Source organism: Hydra vulgaris, chromosome 03, assembly GCF_038396675.1.
Source record: "Hydra vulgaris chromosome 03, alternate assembly HydraT2T_AEP".
Taxonomy (NCBI): Eukaryota; Metazoa; Cnidaria; class Hydrozoa; order Anthoathecata; family Hydridae; genus Hydra; species Hydra vulgaris.
The window spans coordinates 32,695,429-32,714,057 of NC_088922.1; the positions used below are offsets into that span (position 1 = coordinate 32,695,429).

An 18,629-nucleotide genomic window follows, 5' to 3' on the forward strand; every position below is an offset into this window, starting at 1 on the left:
GGAAAAATCCACTCAGTTGGTGATCAACAGTTACAACTGCTACGAGATATTGCTGAACTGTCAAATTTTATGAAACCTACAGGTAAGCGTGTAAAACAGCTTACGCTAGATACTAGCAATGCAATAGCGCATTCATGTTATGACTTTATTGATCTCGTAGAAACTTTGTTGAGTAATGGAGCAAAGTATGTCTTAATAGGTTGGTTTTCAACAGATCCACTTGAAAAAGTTTTTTCTAAGCTTCGACAGGGATCTAGAGGTACTTAGTTTATAAACGCTAAATCTGTAATTGAAAAAATTAATATTCAACATACTAAATTGATATTACAACTTGACATTCCTGTTGATGGTATCAATGGTCATACTTGTGACATATGTTTTAGAGATATTTCTACTGATGAAAAAGAACTTCTGGATAATATACATGATCTTGAAAGCTCAGTTAATAAATCTACATTAGTGGCTATAGTTTACATAGCTGGCTATATGCAATAAAGCGAAATAAAAATTTATGATGATTCTACCAATTATTATTATAAATATGGAAGTATATTCTAATATTCTGCTAAAGAATTACTCACTAATTACCACTCCCAAAATACTAAAGCTATCATAATTTATGTGAAAATTAGTTTTGTAATTTATTATGCTATTTACTTGTAATGTTTTTTATTTTCTCATTAGCCTATATGTCTCTCAATATGTTTGGATTTGTAAATATTTACCCTGTTGAGATATATTGATAAAACTTTTTTTTGCTTGAATCAACTTTTGTTGGTGTTTTTTATTGTTGGTGTTTTTTATTGTTGGTGATTTTTATTGTTACCATTTTTAGCAAAAAAAATTAAAAATACAATTATCTTTTTAATATATATATATATATATATATATATATATATATATATATATATATATATATATATATATATATATATATATATATATATATATATATATATACACACTTTGTTATGGTTCTGCTTGTTATTGATACTATTTAATATTAAATAAATATTTATAATGAAATTTGAAATACGAAAAATATGATTTTCTCTTAACAATTTTTTGGTTTCTTTTTATATTTCCGTCTTTACTAGAAATTATTATTAGAAAACATAGACTACCATTACACCCTACCTAATATAAAAATATATCAATATAAGTTAAAGTGAAAGTTTAATCGGCCTTCAGTTTTTACGGCATTTTGCGCGATGTCGAGGCTTGTTATTATATTAGGCCGTGTGTGTGACGAAAAAGTAAAGATACTTTTGCATCCAACGTCTACATCATTGAAAAAGTAGGTTTTTACATTTTTGTTTTTGTTTTTTTGTTTAACTACTTATCCTAATTGATCACTTTTTTTCAGGATTCTCCTCATGGGTTCAAGGTCATTACGCATAATATGTGTTCAATCACCCATAATACGTTAGTCATTGTAAGTAATAAATTAGGAAATAATTATTAGTGAAATATTGTAGTCATTAATGACTTCAACCTGGTTAATAATTAAAATTGCTCGACTAATAAGGTTCCTTATTAAAATTGCGCTCTCTGTCTCTCTCTCTGTCTGTCTCTCTCTCTGTCTCTCTGTCTCTCTCTCTCTGTCTCTCTCTCTCTCTCTCTCTCTCTCTCTCTCTCTATATATATATATATATATATATATATATATATATATATATATATATATATATATATATATATATATATATATATAAATATATATATATATATATATACATATATATATATATATATATATATATATATATATATATATATATATATATATATATATATATATACATAAATATATATATATATATATATATATATATATATATATATATATATATATATATATAAATATATATATATATATTTATATATATTTGTATTTATATATTTTTTTTAGAAAATGTTTGAAGAAAGTTAGAAGATACTAAAAACCTTGGTATTATGCAAGCCGAAGCGATTTAATTAATTCAATCGACAAAAAACGGCGCGTAAATCGCAAAAGAAAAAATAATATTTTTAATATTCATTTTGGATGTATTGATTAATAGCATTTATTTTAAAATAAATTCATTTTGCAACATGTTTTTTAATTTTATAAAATTTCGTCATAATAGTTTAAGGTAAATCCCACAGGTTATAGGTGGAAAACATCACATGTAAAAGATCAAAAATGCTACACATTTTGAATACCAAATGGGATAAAGTAGCAAATACCAGATTTAATTAAGCCTCTCTGAAAGCTTTGATGATTAATTTTAAATTACTATTTAAGTAATTTTTAAACTAAAAGAATTTCAAAAATTATCATAGAAGCATTCGGACTTTCATTTGTCTAGTACTGACTACTTTTATACCATTTGGATTAAAATATGTCGCATTTAAGATCTATAACACGTAGTATTTTCCACCTATATCCCATGTAGGATTTACCACATAAAACCCATGTGGGATTTACCATATGAAACCCACATGGGACAAAATAATAATCCCCATATGGTAGAAACCCACGCGTATCCCATATGGGATTTACCATGTGGGATTTACCATATGAAACCCACATGGGACAAAATAATAATCCCCACATGGGTTACATATGGAAAAAACCCACGCGTATCCCATGTGCGCTTTTTCACTGGGCCCCCTCCCCCCCTTCCTCGTGTTTTTCCTTTTGCATTAAAAGAATGGTATTATGGAGTAATAGAAAATCTATATACTCAATCTTAGGACCTTTCTTATTTCTCATAATGGCTGATTTTTAAGCTACAAAAACATTTTTTGACAGTTTAATGACTCATAAGTGTTTTTGTAAGCAATACCGTCTCAATTTTTTCAAACCATTAAAACTGCAATGGGATACCCTTTCCAAAAACAATGAAACACCTTGCGGGAACCTTTTATGTTTTTTGTATTTTTTTTTTTTTTTTTGCTTTTATGTTTTGCTGTATAAATATATAAATACAATTAACATTTTAATACAAACCCAGTGAAAAAGCGCACATGGGATACGCGTAGATTTTTTCCATATGTAACCCATGTGGGGATTATTATTTTGTCCCATGTGGGTTTCATATGGTAAATCCCACATGGATTCCATCTGGTAAATCCCATATGGGATAAGCGTGGGTTTCTACCATATGTAACCCATATGGGGATTATTATTTTGTCCCATGTGGGTTTCATATGGTAAATCCCACATGGGTTTTATGTGGTATATCCTACATGGGATATAGGTGGAAAATACTACATGTTATAGATCTTAAATGCCACATATTTTAATCCAAATGGTATAAAAGTAGTCAATACTAGACAAATGAAAGTCCGAATGCTTCTATAATAATTTTTAAAATTTTTTTAATTTAAAAATTACTTAAAAAGTAATTTAAAATTAATCATCGAAGCTTTCAGAGAGGCTTAACTTAATCTGGTATTTGGTAGTTTATCCTATTTGGTATTCAAAATGTGTAGCATTTTTGATATTTTACATGTGATGTTTTCCACCTATTACCTATGTGGGATTTACCTTAAACTATTATGACGAAATTTTATAAAATTAAAAAACGTGTTGCAAAATGAATTTATTTTAAAATAAATGCTATTAATCAATACATCCAAAATGAATATTAAAAATATTTTTTCTTTTGCGATTTACACGCCGTTTTTTGTCGATTGAATTAATTAAATCGCTTCGGCTTGCATAATACCAAGGTTTTTAGTATCTTCTAACTTTCTTCAAACATTTTCTAAAAAAAATAAATAAATACAAATATATATAAATATATATAAACAAATATATATAAAAATATATATATATTTATATATATATATATATATATATATATATATATATATATATATATATATATGTATATATATATATATATATATATATATATATATATATACATATATATATATATATATATATATATATATATATATATATATATATATATATTTATGTATATATATATATATATATATATATATATATATATATATATATATATATATATATATATATATATATGTATATATATATATATATTTATATATATATATTTATATATATATAGATAGAGAGAGAGAGAGAGAGAGAGAGAGAGAGAGAGAGACAGAGAGACAGAGAGAGTAATTTTAATAAGGAACCTTATAAGTCGAGCAATTTTAATTATTAGCCAGGTTGAAGTCATTAATGAATACAATAATTCACAAATTATTATTTCCTAATTTATTACTTACAATGACTAACGTATTATGGGCAATTGAACACATATTATGCGTAATGACCTTGAACCCATGAGGAGAATCCTGAAAAAAAGTGATCAATTAGGATAAGTAGTTAAACAAAAAAACAAAAACAAAAATGTAAAAACCTAATTTTAAATGATGTAGACGTTGAGTGCAATAGCCACTGGATGCAAAAGTATCTTTACTTTTTCGTCACACACACGGCCTTCTATAATAACAGGCCTTGACATTGCGCAAAATGCCGTAAAAACTGAAGGCCGATTAAACTTTCACTTTTACTTATATTGATATATTTTTATATTAGGTAGGGTGTGATGACAGTCTATGTTTTCTAATGATAATCTCTAGTAAAGACGAAAATATAAAAAGAAAACCAAAAAATTGTTAAAAGATAATCATATTTTTCGTATTTCAAATTTCATTAAGAATATTTATGTAAAATTAAATAGTATCAGTAACAAGCAGAACCATATCAAAGTATATATCTATATATTAGAAAGATAACTGTATTTTTAATTTTTTTTGCTAAAAATGGTAACAATAAAAATCACCAACAATAAAAAACACCATCAAAAGTTGATTCAAGCAAAAAAAAAGTTTTATCAATCTCAACAGGGTAAATATTTACAAATCATATTGAGAGACATCTAGGCTAATGGGAAAATAAAAAACATAACAAGTAAAGAGCATAATAAATTACAAAACTAATTTTCACATAAATTATGATAGCGTTAGTATTTTGAGAGTGGTAATTAGTGAGTAATTCTTTAGCAGAATATTAGAATATACTCTGCATTGTTTTTATGTGATTTTAAATTTATATTCAGCAGCAATGAACTGAAACTGAAAATGTTCTGCATAAAGGGTCAGTAGCACCTAGAAAAAAAAAAGCAAAATATTGAACATTAGACAAGAGTATCAGAAGGAATTTCAAGTCCGGCTCTGTTTAGGCTATATAGATAACTTCCATATTTATAATAATAATTGGTAGAATCATCATAAATTTTTATTTCGCTTTTTTGCACATAGCCAGCTATGTAAACTATAGCCACTAATGTAGATTTATTAACTGAGCTTTCAAGATCATGTATATTATCCAGAATTTCTTTTTCATCAGTAGAAATATCTCTAAAACATATGTCACAAGTATGACCATCGATACCATCAGCAGGAATGTCAAGTTGTAATATCAATTTAGTATGTTGAATATTAATTTTTCCAATTACAGATTTAGCGTTTATAAAGTAAGTACCTCCAGATCCCTGTCGAAGCTTAGGAAAAGCTTTTTCAAGTGGATCTGTTGAAAACCAACCTAATAAGACATATTTTGCTCCATTACTCAACAAAGTTTCTACAAGATCAATAAAGCCATAACGTGAATGCGCTATTGCATTGCTAGTATCTAGCGTAAGCTGTTTTACAGGCTTACCTGTAGGTTTTATAAAATTTGACAGTTCAGCAATATCTCGTAACAGTAGTAACTGTTGATCGCCAACTGAGTGGCATTCTCCGCGTAATTCATTTGTAAACCGAATGCCAGCACCAGGTGCTTTGACATTAACAACATTCAAAAAAAATATTTTTTCAATAAATACAGCAGTACCTTCAAATGCTTTATTTTCAATCTCTGGATGCGTTCTTAATGCAGCTACTGTTTCTTCAAAAAAAACAGACAAACAAAACTTTACAGATTGTCTCTCTATTGGTTTTGAATAAACTGATTTAGCTGTAAGTTTAAAGAGTTTAAAAAGACTATTGCACTCAGTTTTATATAAAGTTTCTAATTCACTCCACTTAGCCAAAGCCAGTTCTTTATTGTTCAAAAATTGAATTTCGTCAGTCTTTTCTGTCAACCTTTTAAGAGATGCACATAGTCATACAATAAATATATACCTGATGTTGTTAACCATGGTTTACTATCAACTGTTTTAAACATTCAAAAAAATCTTATTTTTGAAGTTAATCATGTTAAAGTCCTTATACTTGGCAACTTGTAGTCAATACACAAACAATCATATAAACTTCGTCGCATAGCAAAATACTCATATGCTCTACATATAAATCTGAAGTATATAAAACTTCACCAACATTAACTTTTCTCATATCATTAAGGTGTTCGAATAGAATATTTGACTGAAGCGAACTTTCTTTATTTTCTAAAAATCTAACTGCTTCAAATAAAGCTGATTTTGTTTTTATTAACTTTAATTTGTTTACAGCTAAAGATGAAATATTACAAGTTGTGCCATTATGGTTAGCTACAAATGAATAATCATTGAAAATTACTAAAATAAATAATGGAACACCAAGTTTGTACATTTTTGATTGCATTTGTAAACTTTTTTTATTAAGCTGGAAAACAATAACATCATTATTATCACTTAACAAAGATTGAATATGTCCAATGAAGTTGACATACTGCTGTATAGTCTGAAACAATAAAACCAGTTCTTACGATAGCTTCACTACATCTTTTTCTCTCCTCTAGATTCTTCTTGAATTTATAAATTGATATTTTTGTTGTAGTTGAGTATTGATATTTTTGTTGTAGTTGTAATTGATACTGTAGTTGTAGTTGTATAAATTGATATTTTTAATGTAGTTGCAATAGTTCGACTTGCAAAGAGATACACAGCATTTTAAAGGCATTTTACTTATGACAAAAACTTACATTAGTTTGACAATATTATTACCTTACAATGTAACGCCTTAAACCTTACAACGTTATCGTCTTGAAGTTGCGCTATCTAATTTATAAACCAATCAAATTTTAAAAATTTATTAAAAAAGCATGTACACAAACTTTCGTTTAATGTTAAAAGATGAAAATGTAAACACAGTATTAGGAAGTGGCCTTCAGTTTGTATAATAACAGGCCTTGGCCTTCAGTTTATATAATAACTAGGAATTGGCCTTCAGTTTGTATAATAACAGGCCTTGACATCGCACAACTTTGTTGCGCGATGTCAAGGCCTGTTATAATACAAGGCCGATATCACACATAATATAATATTCTGAAACTAATAAACAAACATCTAAATTTCTATAAGTAAATTTATTCTTTGATCATTGCCATCATATCCTATCTTATTTTAATATCATAATCTATTATGGTATTATTTATATAACATATCACAACAATGTTATTAAATTTGTGATGTTCAAATATCATATGAACATTCTCTAACATATTCATATGATGTTTGAATATAGTTCTTGAGTATATTATCTGCAAACAATTGACTGATGCAAGTTCAAATGTTGTCAAAAACCAAGCATGCATGCATGGGACACTGCAGTGTCCCACAAAGAAATGCTGGTTTGAAAGTCAAATTTTCTTTATTAAAAAAAAAAATTAAAATAGTGGGGAGATAGGGAGGTTTCTGTAACTTTTTTTAGGCTCCAAAACTTATAACTTTATATATAATAAGGTTCATAAAACTTAAGGGACTTACGAAGTACATTGAGGAACAAAAACAGGATATTTACAGAAACTTTTCAATTTTTAATCTGGATTACCCAGTGTAATTGGGAATAAAGTCTCTGGGTCCAGTATTTTAAGTAATATGATCTAAAGTAATATATAAATTAAATAAAATGCTTTAAAATGCATGCAGTTATACATTTAACTCCTGATAGTTAACTATATGTATAACTAGTTATACATAAAATTTATTATATAAAGTTATTTTTTAAGGTTTTTCTTGAACAAATTAGTACCAATTAATTCAAATTCAAGATTTAGTTCAAGTTCAAGTTCTCATTTGTTCATTGCTTTTTCACTATTTTATATTTATTTGTTCAAATTTGTTAACTAGTACTAATTCTTACTACAGTAAGAATATTTATCATTGTTGAATGTGATTTTATTAGTAACTTAATTTTACTTTCAACATATTTTGACAACACCCTTTACATTTTAAATGATGACAGCTTTTACTTTTCTATTGATGTTAAATTTATTACGTTTCAATAACTTAGATTGAATCTTAACTGAATTATTGTAAGCTTTGTAAGGGTTTGTTGTATACCAAATGGTGTTGTAAATAAAGTAAAAATAATATATATATATATATATATATATATATATATATATATATATATATATATATATATATATATATATATATATATATATATATATATATATATACATATATATATATATATATATATATATATATATATATATATATATATATATATATATATATATATATATATATATATATATATATATATATATATATATATATATAGTATTTAGGCTATGGGATCATCCATAAACGATGCCAGTAGATAGAGGGGCAGTGTGAGTTTAACAATAATTTACAATGGGGAGGGGATGTTGAGACAAAAATAATGTCAATTAAAAAATTCAATTAAAAAAAAAAGTAAAATATTTTATTAAAAAAAAGTAAAACAATTTATGCTAGCTATGAGCAGGTTTCAGAGGTATTTACACCAACAATGCGGTCTAAAAACTTTTTCCTTTTGTTGCTTAAAATTGTAGAGGATCATAGGAAAAACAATTTAAATTCAGAAATTAGCTTGCTTATCTTAAAGAACAATTTATGCTTTTTTTTTACTTCAATTGAGTACTGTTAAGAATAAATGTATAATTGAACCAGAAAAAAATTGATGGTATATGCATTTTTCATATTTTATTAACAATTCAGATGTACCATCATAATATGATGACAAAAACTGATATCATTTTCAATGGGAGCAAAAAATTGACTGAGTTTGATAAAGGGTGAAGGTGTTCAATAAACAGGTTATCATCTGACATCATTATGCATAGATGACCCTATGATTTAGGTAAAATAAGTAATTAATTTGCCATATTTCTCTTTAGAAAGTGTAGGAAAAAAGCATTGTTATGCTGAGAACCTATCTATTGAGCAAGCTTTGACCACCTATTTTATAAATTTGAGAGACAGAAGTGGAAGTGCGAATCGCAAAAGAACAAATATCAATGCTCTAAATTGATTCTAACTTTGTAGACTAACATTAATATAGTATTTAGAAATAATAAATGAAGTTTACATGATTTTTATAATTTGTATTTATTTCCATTAATTATCAGTTGTCAGTCTCTATTTTAAATACTAGTTTCCTACTGCTATTATCATCACAATGTTAATGGTATTCGTTTTAAAGTGAAATTTTATATCAATTTTATTGTTTTAATGTTATCTTTATTTGCAAATTTGCAAAAGACTTCTATACAGGGTATATATGTACATACTTTGTGTTATCTTATTTAAGGTGACCCGAAGTGTTTTGTTATATTTTTGGATAACAACAAGCTTCCCAGAGGACTACTACCATGCTACAGGGGAAATCGACTACACATCTTTTTTCACAAGTGTGGAGTCTTGATTAATTACTACGCTCTGTTGAGAACTTTCCTGCATTCTGGTGTGGTTTCATGTGGAGGACTAAGAAATAGCTTGCTCCTAGATTTTACATCAGACACTGGTAAATTGTTTATATATACTTTATATATTGAAAAACAGATGATGGCTTTTAATCTTTTATGTGGTTTATTTTTTTTTCATATTTGTATATTCATTTTCAGGTATATGTGAGCTGTGTGCAATAGGTTTAATGGGAAAATTATTTACTGGTCCTTGGATGACCAATTTCTATGTTACACACAGTCAGGGATTTGACTATTTTTCTGGTGTTGAAGTGGTTAAAGATGTTCGCAACATTCTTGTTGAGAGCCAAAAGAATGCTCTTTCTTTATTAAACCAAGCAACAGACTTTATTGGTGGTTGTATTAATGATCTGGTGTTTGATTCTATTGTTAACTTTTCTCCAAGGACTGATGAACTGGTGAAATGAGAGACGCTTTAGCCTGCTGTTTGAGTGCTGTTGTTAATGTCATTGGCAAATCACTGGCAATACCAGCGACTGTTTAAATTAAAAACAACTAATAAACTTAAAGCCTAGACATTATCAGCATGACTTCACAACATTGACTCAGAAGAACTTATGGGTATGTTTAGCTGCAAAGCAAAAAGCTCCAAATGCTACACTTTGTTTCTTATCAGCAAAACTGTGTGCATGCAAAAATAAAAACACAGATTTCCTCTATGAAAAACCTATTGATGTTCGAAACAAGTTGATGTTATGGGTCATCTCCACTGCTAGAAAAAAGCGATTTGCAAACATAAAAAAACATGAGGTATTGAAGATAGAACTAATTAAACGAATGGCTGCCAAGCTTTAAAAACGGAGGAAAATGAAAGAAAAAATTTTAAAAAAGATTTAAAAAAATTGTGCACCTCAGCAAATAAAATCGATGTTTCCTGATCTAGAAAATAATAATGCTGCAGATATTGAAGACATTCTTTTTGGTGATGTTACTGGATGAAATATCTGCCACATGCGGTATGATTCTGTCACTAACATTCAGGAAATCTACTACAGGGGATTTCTTAGATTTAAAAAAAAGAACATTGGTATATATATCATTTCTTACTGGAAACCAAATGAGTGTGAAGATGAGGATGCTGTTGAGTATGGTATGAATAAATATCAACTGCCTGCAGATATCATATGTGGTGATTTGGCCTTATCATGAATAAATTGTGACATGGGTGTAATGTGTACGAGTTGTTAAATCATAAGGTATATTAATGCTGATAATATATTTATACAATTTTGTTATTCGATATTGTTTAGAGTATATAGCCTTTTAACTCTAAATGCTATAGGCACTTAGAGTTAATATATGTTTTAAACTTAAGTAAGTCAGTTTAATGAAAATCATCTGCAATTATCCGTTACTTAAATATATACAATTTTTCTGTTATCATTTTCATATATATATTAGATTTATTTTATTTTAGGTATCATTGCAAAGTTTTGATTCAGAACACCAAGCTTTAATGAGATTATACGAGATCAATGCTTTAACGAGATGATACGGATCTTTGGACTTCTTTCTATTAGGCAGCTAAACTTTTTAAAAAAGAAAATGGCTATTTTCATAGCCACAATTCTCTTAAGAATATTATAAGGCAAATAAATGATTGCATAATCAAGATATTAGGTTTATTTGGAGTAATAAGTAGTTAAATTAAGCACCCGTGGTTAGAGCTCTGGCTTCAGAACTGGATGTCCATGGTAGGGAGCCGGCTCTGGCCATATATGCATAATTGATGAGAAATGAGGCGTAAAGTTTCTGGTTAAATGCTATTCTGTAATAAGACCCTTGAGACTATACAAAAAAAAACTTAAAAGTAGTTTTGTGTCAAGCATAAATGCCCCCTCCTAATATATATACCACTGACACTCCTAATACACCACACTTTTGTTGTTTTCACTAAGAATCAAGACTATAGTTCTCTCTTAGACTATTGTTCTTTATAAGACTTATTTTTATGCTGGTTAAAAAGCATTTACATTTTGTAAGCATTTAACCGAAAATATGAGTTTTTGTCTAAATACCTAAAAAACGAGGGGGGGGGGGCAGGTAAATCTTCCCCCAGTTACCCTTTATGAAATTTTAATATGTCTTCACCGTATTTCTAAAAACTTTTATTTGGTACCAATTTGTGTGTATTTAGATAAAAAATAACAATTGGACAGTTTAGCCTGTAAAAAATTCTAAATTCAGTGACAGTTTTCTTAAGTAATCCTTGTACTTAAATTTTGTCACTTAAATCCTCATAAATTTTTATAGAATCATCGAATTTTGGTAAAATTTTCACTATTGTAATACTAATTAGAAACTCTTTCTAAAAATATAAAACATTTTAGTATATAAACATTTTGAAATTTTTACACACATACCTGCATTGTAGTGAATAGTTCATATTGTTATATATTTTATTGCGTTGTTTGCATTGGTATGTATTTTTTATTTAGTTTAATGTTACTAACTTTGTATTGTTAGCTATTGTGTTTATAAAAACAAGTGACTTATTATTTTTATTATTATTATTATTGTTATTATTATTACTATTATTATTTTTATTGTTTTTGTTGTTTTATTATTATTGTAGTTTTTATGTTTACTACTATAAATACTATTATTATTATTATCATTACTATTTTATAATTATTATAAATTATATATAGAGAGAGATCTGTATTTTTGGTGTTTACTTAAGATTAGTAAAATTACTATTTGTAAATATCCATGAAAATAATTTTCAGAATATATGATTGATTGACTCATGAATAAAAATTAATTATTACAAAAATAAAAAATTAAAATTTTGTAACTTTTTTATGAACCTTGGCATATAGAAAATGGATTGACACTTGATTCCTTTGTTTTGCTTAATGAAGAAGATCTTAGAGAAATGTGTTTAAAGTTGAGTGAGCGAAAGCTTTTGATATCTGGAATAAAATCAAGTGGTAAAATAATTAATTATAAATAATTATAATTAATGCTTTAAAATAATTTTCATAATAACTTTGTTTAAGTTTAAGTAAAAATAATTTTGTTTAAGTTTAAGTTAGAACTTGTTTGTAGTTTGATAAATAAAAATTTTGATTTTAGCATATAGTTTTTTAGAAATTTGGTAGAAATATAATTTTAGCGAAAATGTGTTTCCTAATTATCTTTGCCAGAACTCACTGGTTAAAATAATACGTTTTTAAAACACTCTGGTTTTTGTAAATTTTAGGTTGTTATATTAGTAAACTCACAATCTTCAACAGAATGTTCATCAATGATGGATCCAACATCAGTATCAACTCCAGTTGCAATAATGCTACTACTACACAATACTAATAGTATAAAAAAGTTATGAATTGTTAATTATATAGAAAACTAGCTCATTAGTAACAATTTTGTGCAGGTTTATGCACTTGAGGAGTTATTATGTAACTATACAAAGGGAGGATCGAAAATAGTTGAAAAGCTGAAACAAGGCATCTACTACACAAGATCGGAACATGTTTTAATGATTAAAGTCCTTAGGAAATATCTGATAAAAAATTATTTAATGCGAGTGCCTTAGTGCAACATTTTTATAATTTTTTGTTTATTTTTTAGTTTAAAAATTTTTCAAACTGTAACATTTTAACTTTTTTACCCTATTCTTTTTAGTCAAAATGATCCTAGTTCAAAAGAAATGATAAATTTGGCAAAGAGTATTGTTGTGGAATTTCCAGTTCTTTTTTCCAAAACCACACCAAATGGATATGCAAACATTAATTAGTTGTGCATTTTCAAATGCTAATTGTAAGACTAAGCATAATCTAGCTCTTTTTTTTTAAAGGAAGAGATCTACTGTGCATAGGGTGCCACTGGTTATCTTGCCAAATATGTGCGGCAAAAACGTCACAGAGACCCATTTATTAAAAAGCATTGAACTTGGCAAAAAAATAGATTTTTTTAAAGAATAATCTCAGTGTTACTTTTTTGTTACCAAAATGTGTATATATGATTTTTTTAAATTTTGGTAGAGTCAGGGTTAGTAATGCTTTACCAAACATTGATGATGATGAGTGTCGACTTTGAGAAAGTAGGCCAACAGCGATAAACCTATCTGAGTTAGTGCAGCTCATGCATAACACTAGGGATAATAGAGGATCTTGGATCAATACTTGCAATCCTGATGCCACTAGTATTTTAAACAAATTCCCTCGTTTACTTGATGTAAACAAGTTGGTATGCTTTTGTTATTTCAATAAGTTTATAAATAAAAAATAAAATAAAAAGGTAAATATATTTTCATATGCAACTTAGTGGAATAAAATAAATATTATCCCATAAACATATATATTTTGCGAAATCATTGTTAGGTCATCCTAATATTGTTACAGTTTAAATATGGATGGATAAATATGGGTGTATTAGAATAAATTTAAAAGAGTTTTTACTGATCTTAAAATTTCATAAATTATTCATGAAATTTTGCAAACATAACAATATTTTGCAAGAAAAAGAAAAAAAAACGACGGTATACTGTTATTATCATTCTGTTATTTTTAGATAAGCCAGGAGTTTGCAGCAATTGTAGGCGAATTTCTTACTCTGCGAGTTGCTATGTTATCTTTTCGTCAAAAGATACTTGTATACTCTGAAAAGCCTAAAGATAACTCTACTGCAACAAATAGATAACTCTACTGCAACAAATAAAGATAACTCTACTGCAACAAATGTTCAGAGCGTACCAATCTGATGAATTTGATGAAGGTAAGCAACTTTCAGGATTTTTTTAACTATTCCTAATTACTACATAAACTAAAAATTACTTAATTATTTTTTCTAGACAAAAAGACTGAGTTATCATTATTGCTGTTGCCTCACATATTGGTTCCACCACCGCAACGAGGTTAAAAAGCTCCTAGAGTCGGGAGGGATGTAGTGTCTGATTAGATGTTTGGATATGAATGAGGTAAGTTTAAATCATTTCTAAAAACAGTTTAATCATTCAAAAGTCACGCAATTATTTTCAAATTGTCTTATAAATTATAAATCTATATTTATTTTCATTCATACAGGAACAGATGAGTGTCCCTGAAGCAGTTGCTTCTTTGCAAAAAAATGTATGGGCTGGTATTGACAACCTTCCACCCTTGCTTTTTCGTCTGAATAAGATTTATTATATCAAATTGGATGCTCGAGCCATCGAAGTTCGTGATACAACTTGTTTTTGTGATGCGGTAGAATTTTTGTTAAAGTGTTTTTATGTGTTTAATTTATCGTATCCACACGAAATTAAGCCAGTTTATGGTCTGCTCGAACATGTTATGCAGATGAATGTTTCGATCGGAAAAAGTGCTGCTTTATCAGACTTCTTGGGAGCAATCGTTTAAAAGTTGCACAAAAGAACAAAAAACAATTACTTTTTTTAATTTTAGTAGAAAAACTTTATTAAATTTCGTAGTTATTTTTTGCTTTTTATTTTAATTTTAAGCATTATTACTTTGAAACAATATTAAGAAGACTATCGAAATACAAACCAAAACTATATCTGTATCAGCTAAAAAAAATACAAAATGACGATTTATTTTTTTTAACCCTTAAATCTATAAAAATATCATTTAAAAAGTTGGCTTGTGTCCCATGTTATTGTTTTTGTACTTACTTGCTGTATGTAAGACTTTTGTACCTCAAAAAAAGTTTCATTTAATAACATAAACAATGGCGAGATTTTAACTACCTCTCTGTTATGAAATATCAAACGTTTTAGCTATTGTATAAACATGTCTCAGCCAATTTCTTTAAAATTTATATTAATGTAAGTGAGACTTAATTTTGATTTATTTTAGTCCAAAACATTGCACCATTGTTGTTCTTAAGTTTGAGGTTGATATCCTTTTGCAATCAAAAGCATCTTGAAAGAAAAAACAGCATAACTGTAATAATTAGGACACAATAAATAAGTAACCTAAATTATTTTACAGCATAAATTTTTTTTTCGCGTTTTTTGTTTTGTAATAATATTTTCGTCATTTTGTAAAAGAAATAATTAAGAACAAATATTTAAATAATCTTTTCAGGTATGTACCACTTATACTTGAATGGAATTTCAAGTTTTTAAATTGCGTAAGACTTAAGGTAAAGACTAAAATATCGAAAGCAAACTTCTACTAAAACGGAAAGGTTAGTTTTTCTTTGAATACATATATTTTTAATTTTAAACCAAAAATATTTAGCTCAAGCGTTTTTATTTTATACTTTTTTTAATAAGAACACATATGACTCACAACTCTCTCCTCTTCTGTGAGTTCCTTTAATACATTTCTCTCCGAAAATCTACTTATCCTCATAGTTTACTAGCATTATTTCTATGAAAAGCTACTTCATAATAAACTCAAAGTTAGATATAATGTTTTTTGAGTTTGTTTATAAATAGAGACCGTTGATTTAGAAGAAGTCATAAAGCGCATAAAAAGATGACTGAGCTAAGCAATGAATTTCGTTGTATTTTTATCTAAATAAACAAGTCGAGTGCAAATCATACTTGAGAAATCTCTTGCAATTGCTTTGTTCTATCTTCAACAATTAATTTATGCTAACGTTAAAAAAATCTAACGTTTTCTAGAGTACTTTTTTCTAGGGGACATTCATCTTCAACCCACAAGCGGATGTAGAAGACAAATCAAAGATACTTTTAGATAAATATTTCAATCAGATTCAAGTTCATACGTTACATCATCCATATATAATTGGCTTAGAATTTTCTACAAATTTTTATTGTCTTCAGTATTTTTTTCAAACAATAGAAATAAAAAAGCATTTTCAACTACGCTGTTAGTGTAAATAACCTACGCTGTTAGTGTAAATCTAATTTCTATAATTTTTAAGTCTAAAACTAAAGCAAAACTAACTGTTATTGATGCTAACAATAAATTCATATGATTCATAGATAAATACTATATCACTTGCTACAGATTTAGTATTTCAAATACACCTGTTATATTTTGTATATAGATGTATCTTGTAACAACAAGAAATCTGTAACAAGCGATATTTAGCCATGAGTCATGTAACAAGCGAGTATTTAGCCATGAATCTGTAACAAGCGAGTATTTAGCCATGAATTTGTAACAAGCGAGTATTTAGCCATGCAACAACAAGCGAGTATTTATCCATGCAACAACAAGCGAGTATTTAGCCATGCAACAACAAGCGAGTATTTAGCCATGCAACAACAAGCTGGTATTTAGCCATGCAACAACAAGCGAGTATTTAGCCATGCAACAACAAGCGAGTATTTAGACATGCAACAACAAGCGAGTATTAAGCCATGCAACAACAAGCGGGTATTTAGCCATGCAACAACAAGCGAGTATTTGAGTCATATGAGTTTATTGTTAGTATTTATAACATTTAGTTTTGGTTTTGTTTTAGAATTTGATACAAAGTGTAAAAATTAGATTTATACTAACAAAATTAGCATAACGATGCTAATGTTGTAAATTTTATTTTTTGAACAAATATTATGCCAAAGTATGATATTTCTTTCAAAGATTTATTTAAAAATGTTGTGTTTAGTTCCGTCAGATAAAATTAAAGGACTTTTTTTTTAGGACAGGACCTTCAAATAAAGTATAAATAAATTCTTCTGCTTTATATTTATACTTCATATTTTGCAAAGCAGGGCCTATTTTAAATCTAACGCCTAATAATCTGCATTTTTGCTAATTAAAAGCTATATAAAATAAAAGTTGTATTTGTGTGAACATACTATTATTAACAATCATTATGTTGTTTGCTAAATTGAATTTTTTCCATCTCATCATAGATGCTGTTGCCATGGTGTCGAATTGTCAACTTATCACACAGTATTGTTGCCCATTACAATAATAAACTTTCCTTTAATTCAGACACATCAGAAATCTTCAAAAACCTTTTTAGCGCTAATAAAACAAGCTGATCTTCTTTTTTTTGTTGTTGATTCTTTAAATATAGCCTTTATTAAAACAATTTTCATAGAAATTAGACTAATACATTTATAATACGGAAACGTATATAATGAAAAGTATTAATTTTATATAATTCAGAAATATGTTAAGTATTTCTTTTTTATCAGTGCGTGATAAAAAATGGGTTTTAAAAACCCATTTTTTGTCATTTTTTCTTCATCTTAAACAAAATAATTTTTAAAAATTCTTAAAAACATTATTCTAACTTCTTGACAATATTATTACTTATTATTATTTTTTTATTACTACGATTATTATTATCATAGCTTTTCTTGTTTGTTTTTCGCTTAAATAAAAAATTCTCTTCCAGAAGGTGCTGATATTTTTGTGAAACGTATTGTTTTTTTGCCTCCACATCGGCACCTTTTGGAGTAGCAGAACGGGCTTATTAATTTTTTCCTTTATTAAGTCTTAGACCATAATTTTTTTTCAGACGATCCGTAGCTAATTACCTGAGCCCATTAATAGCATAAGTCTTTATCGTGACATATGCGCAACAAATTTTTAGCGGTGTTTTGGTGTTTTTAAAATTTTAAGCTTTTTTTTAAATCTCTCCGTTTCGTTTGTTGAAGTATATAATATCTTTATGTATGTTAAGTATATAATATCTATAAAACTTAAAAAATCGAAAAAGATTTTTTAAATTACAAAGAAAGCAGCTAACCACTTCTACCACTAAGGCCACTGTCGATAAAAGTTTTAAAACTATTTAATTAAACAAATCAACTCTTTATAACGGTAAATAAGTTTTTTTTTTTTTAATCTCTTCCTTTCGTTTGCTATAGTATATAATATCTTTGTATATGTTAAGAATATAACATCTATAAAACTTCAAAAGTGTTTTAGTATAGCATTACGTCGTTATAATAGTTTATTATTATTACAAACATAATTGTTATCAGGCTAAATAATACTTTTTTCGTCACATAAAAATTTTAAATAAAAGATGTTTTTTGAAC

At 27.3% G+C, this 18,629-nt stretch overlaps 1 protein-coding gene and 1 long non-coding RNA gene across 4 annotated transcripts; both read left to right on the forward strand.

Annotated features, from left to right (window-relative positions):
- Positions 1-1,031: 1,031 nt before the first annotated feature.
- On the forward strand, positions 1,032-2,095 carry LOC136077711 (uncharacterized). Its single transcript, XR_010637204.1, has 2 exons — positions 1,032-1,435; positions 1,913-2,095. It is a non-coding gene; the product is annotated as an uncharacterized LOC136077711 (long non-coding RNA).
- A 10,346-nt stretch (positions 2,096-12,441) lies between these two features.
- Positions 12,442-15,117, forward strand: LOC136078100 (uncharacterized). 3 transcript variants are annotated; one of them, XM_065792949.1, is made up of 5 exons: positions 12,442-12,642; positions 12,915-13,903; positions 14,228-14,431; positions 14,508-14,633; positions 14,740-15,117. In XM_065792949.1, exons 4-5 carry the CDS (start codon positions 14,625-14,627, stop codon positions 15,052-15,054), a joined length of 324 nt encoding a protein of 107 aa, XP_065649021.1. In that variant the 5' UTR covers positions 12,442-12,642; positions 12,915-13,903; positions 14,228-14,431; positions 14,508-14,624; the 3' UTR covers positions 15,055-15,117. The 3 variants fall into 3 exon arrangements, with proteins under 3 accessions (XP_065649021.1, XP_065649022.1, XP_065649023.1); XM_065792950.1 differs by having other exon boundaries at positions 12,447-12,642; positions 12,915-13,023; positions 13,340-14,431; XM_065792951.1 differs by having other exon boundaries at positions 12,447-12,642; positions 13,340-14,431.
- The last annotated feature ends 3,512 nt before the right edge of the window (positions 15,118-18,629 follow it).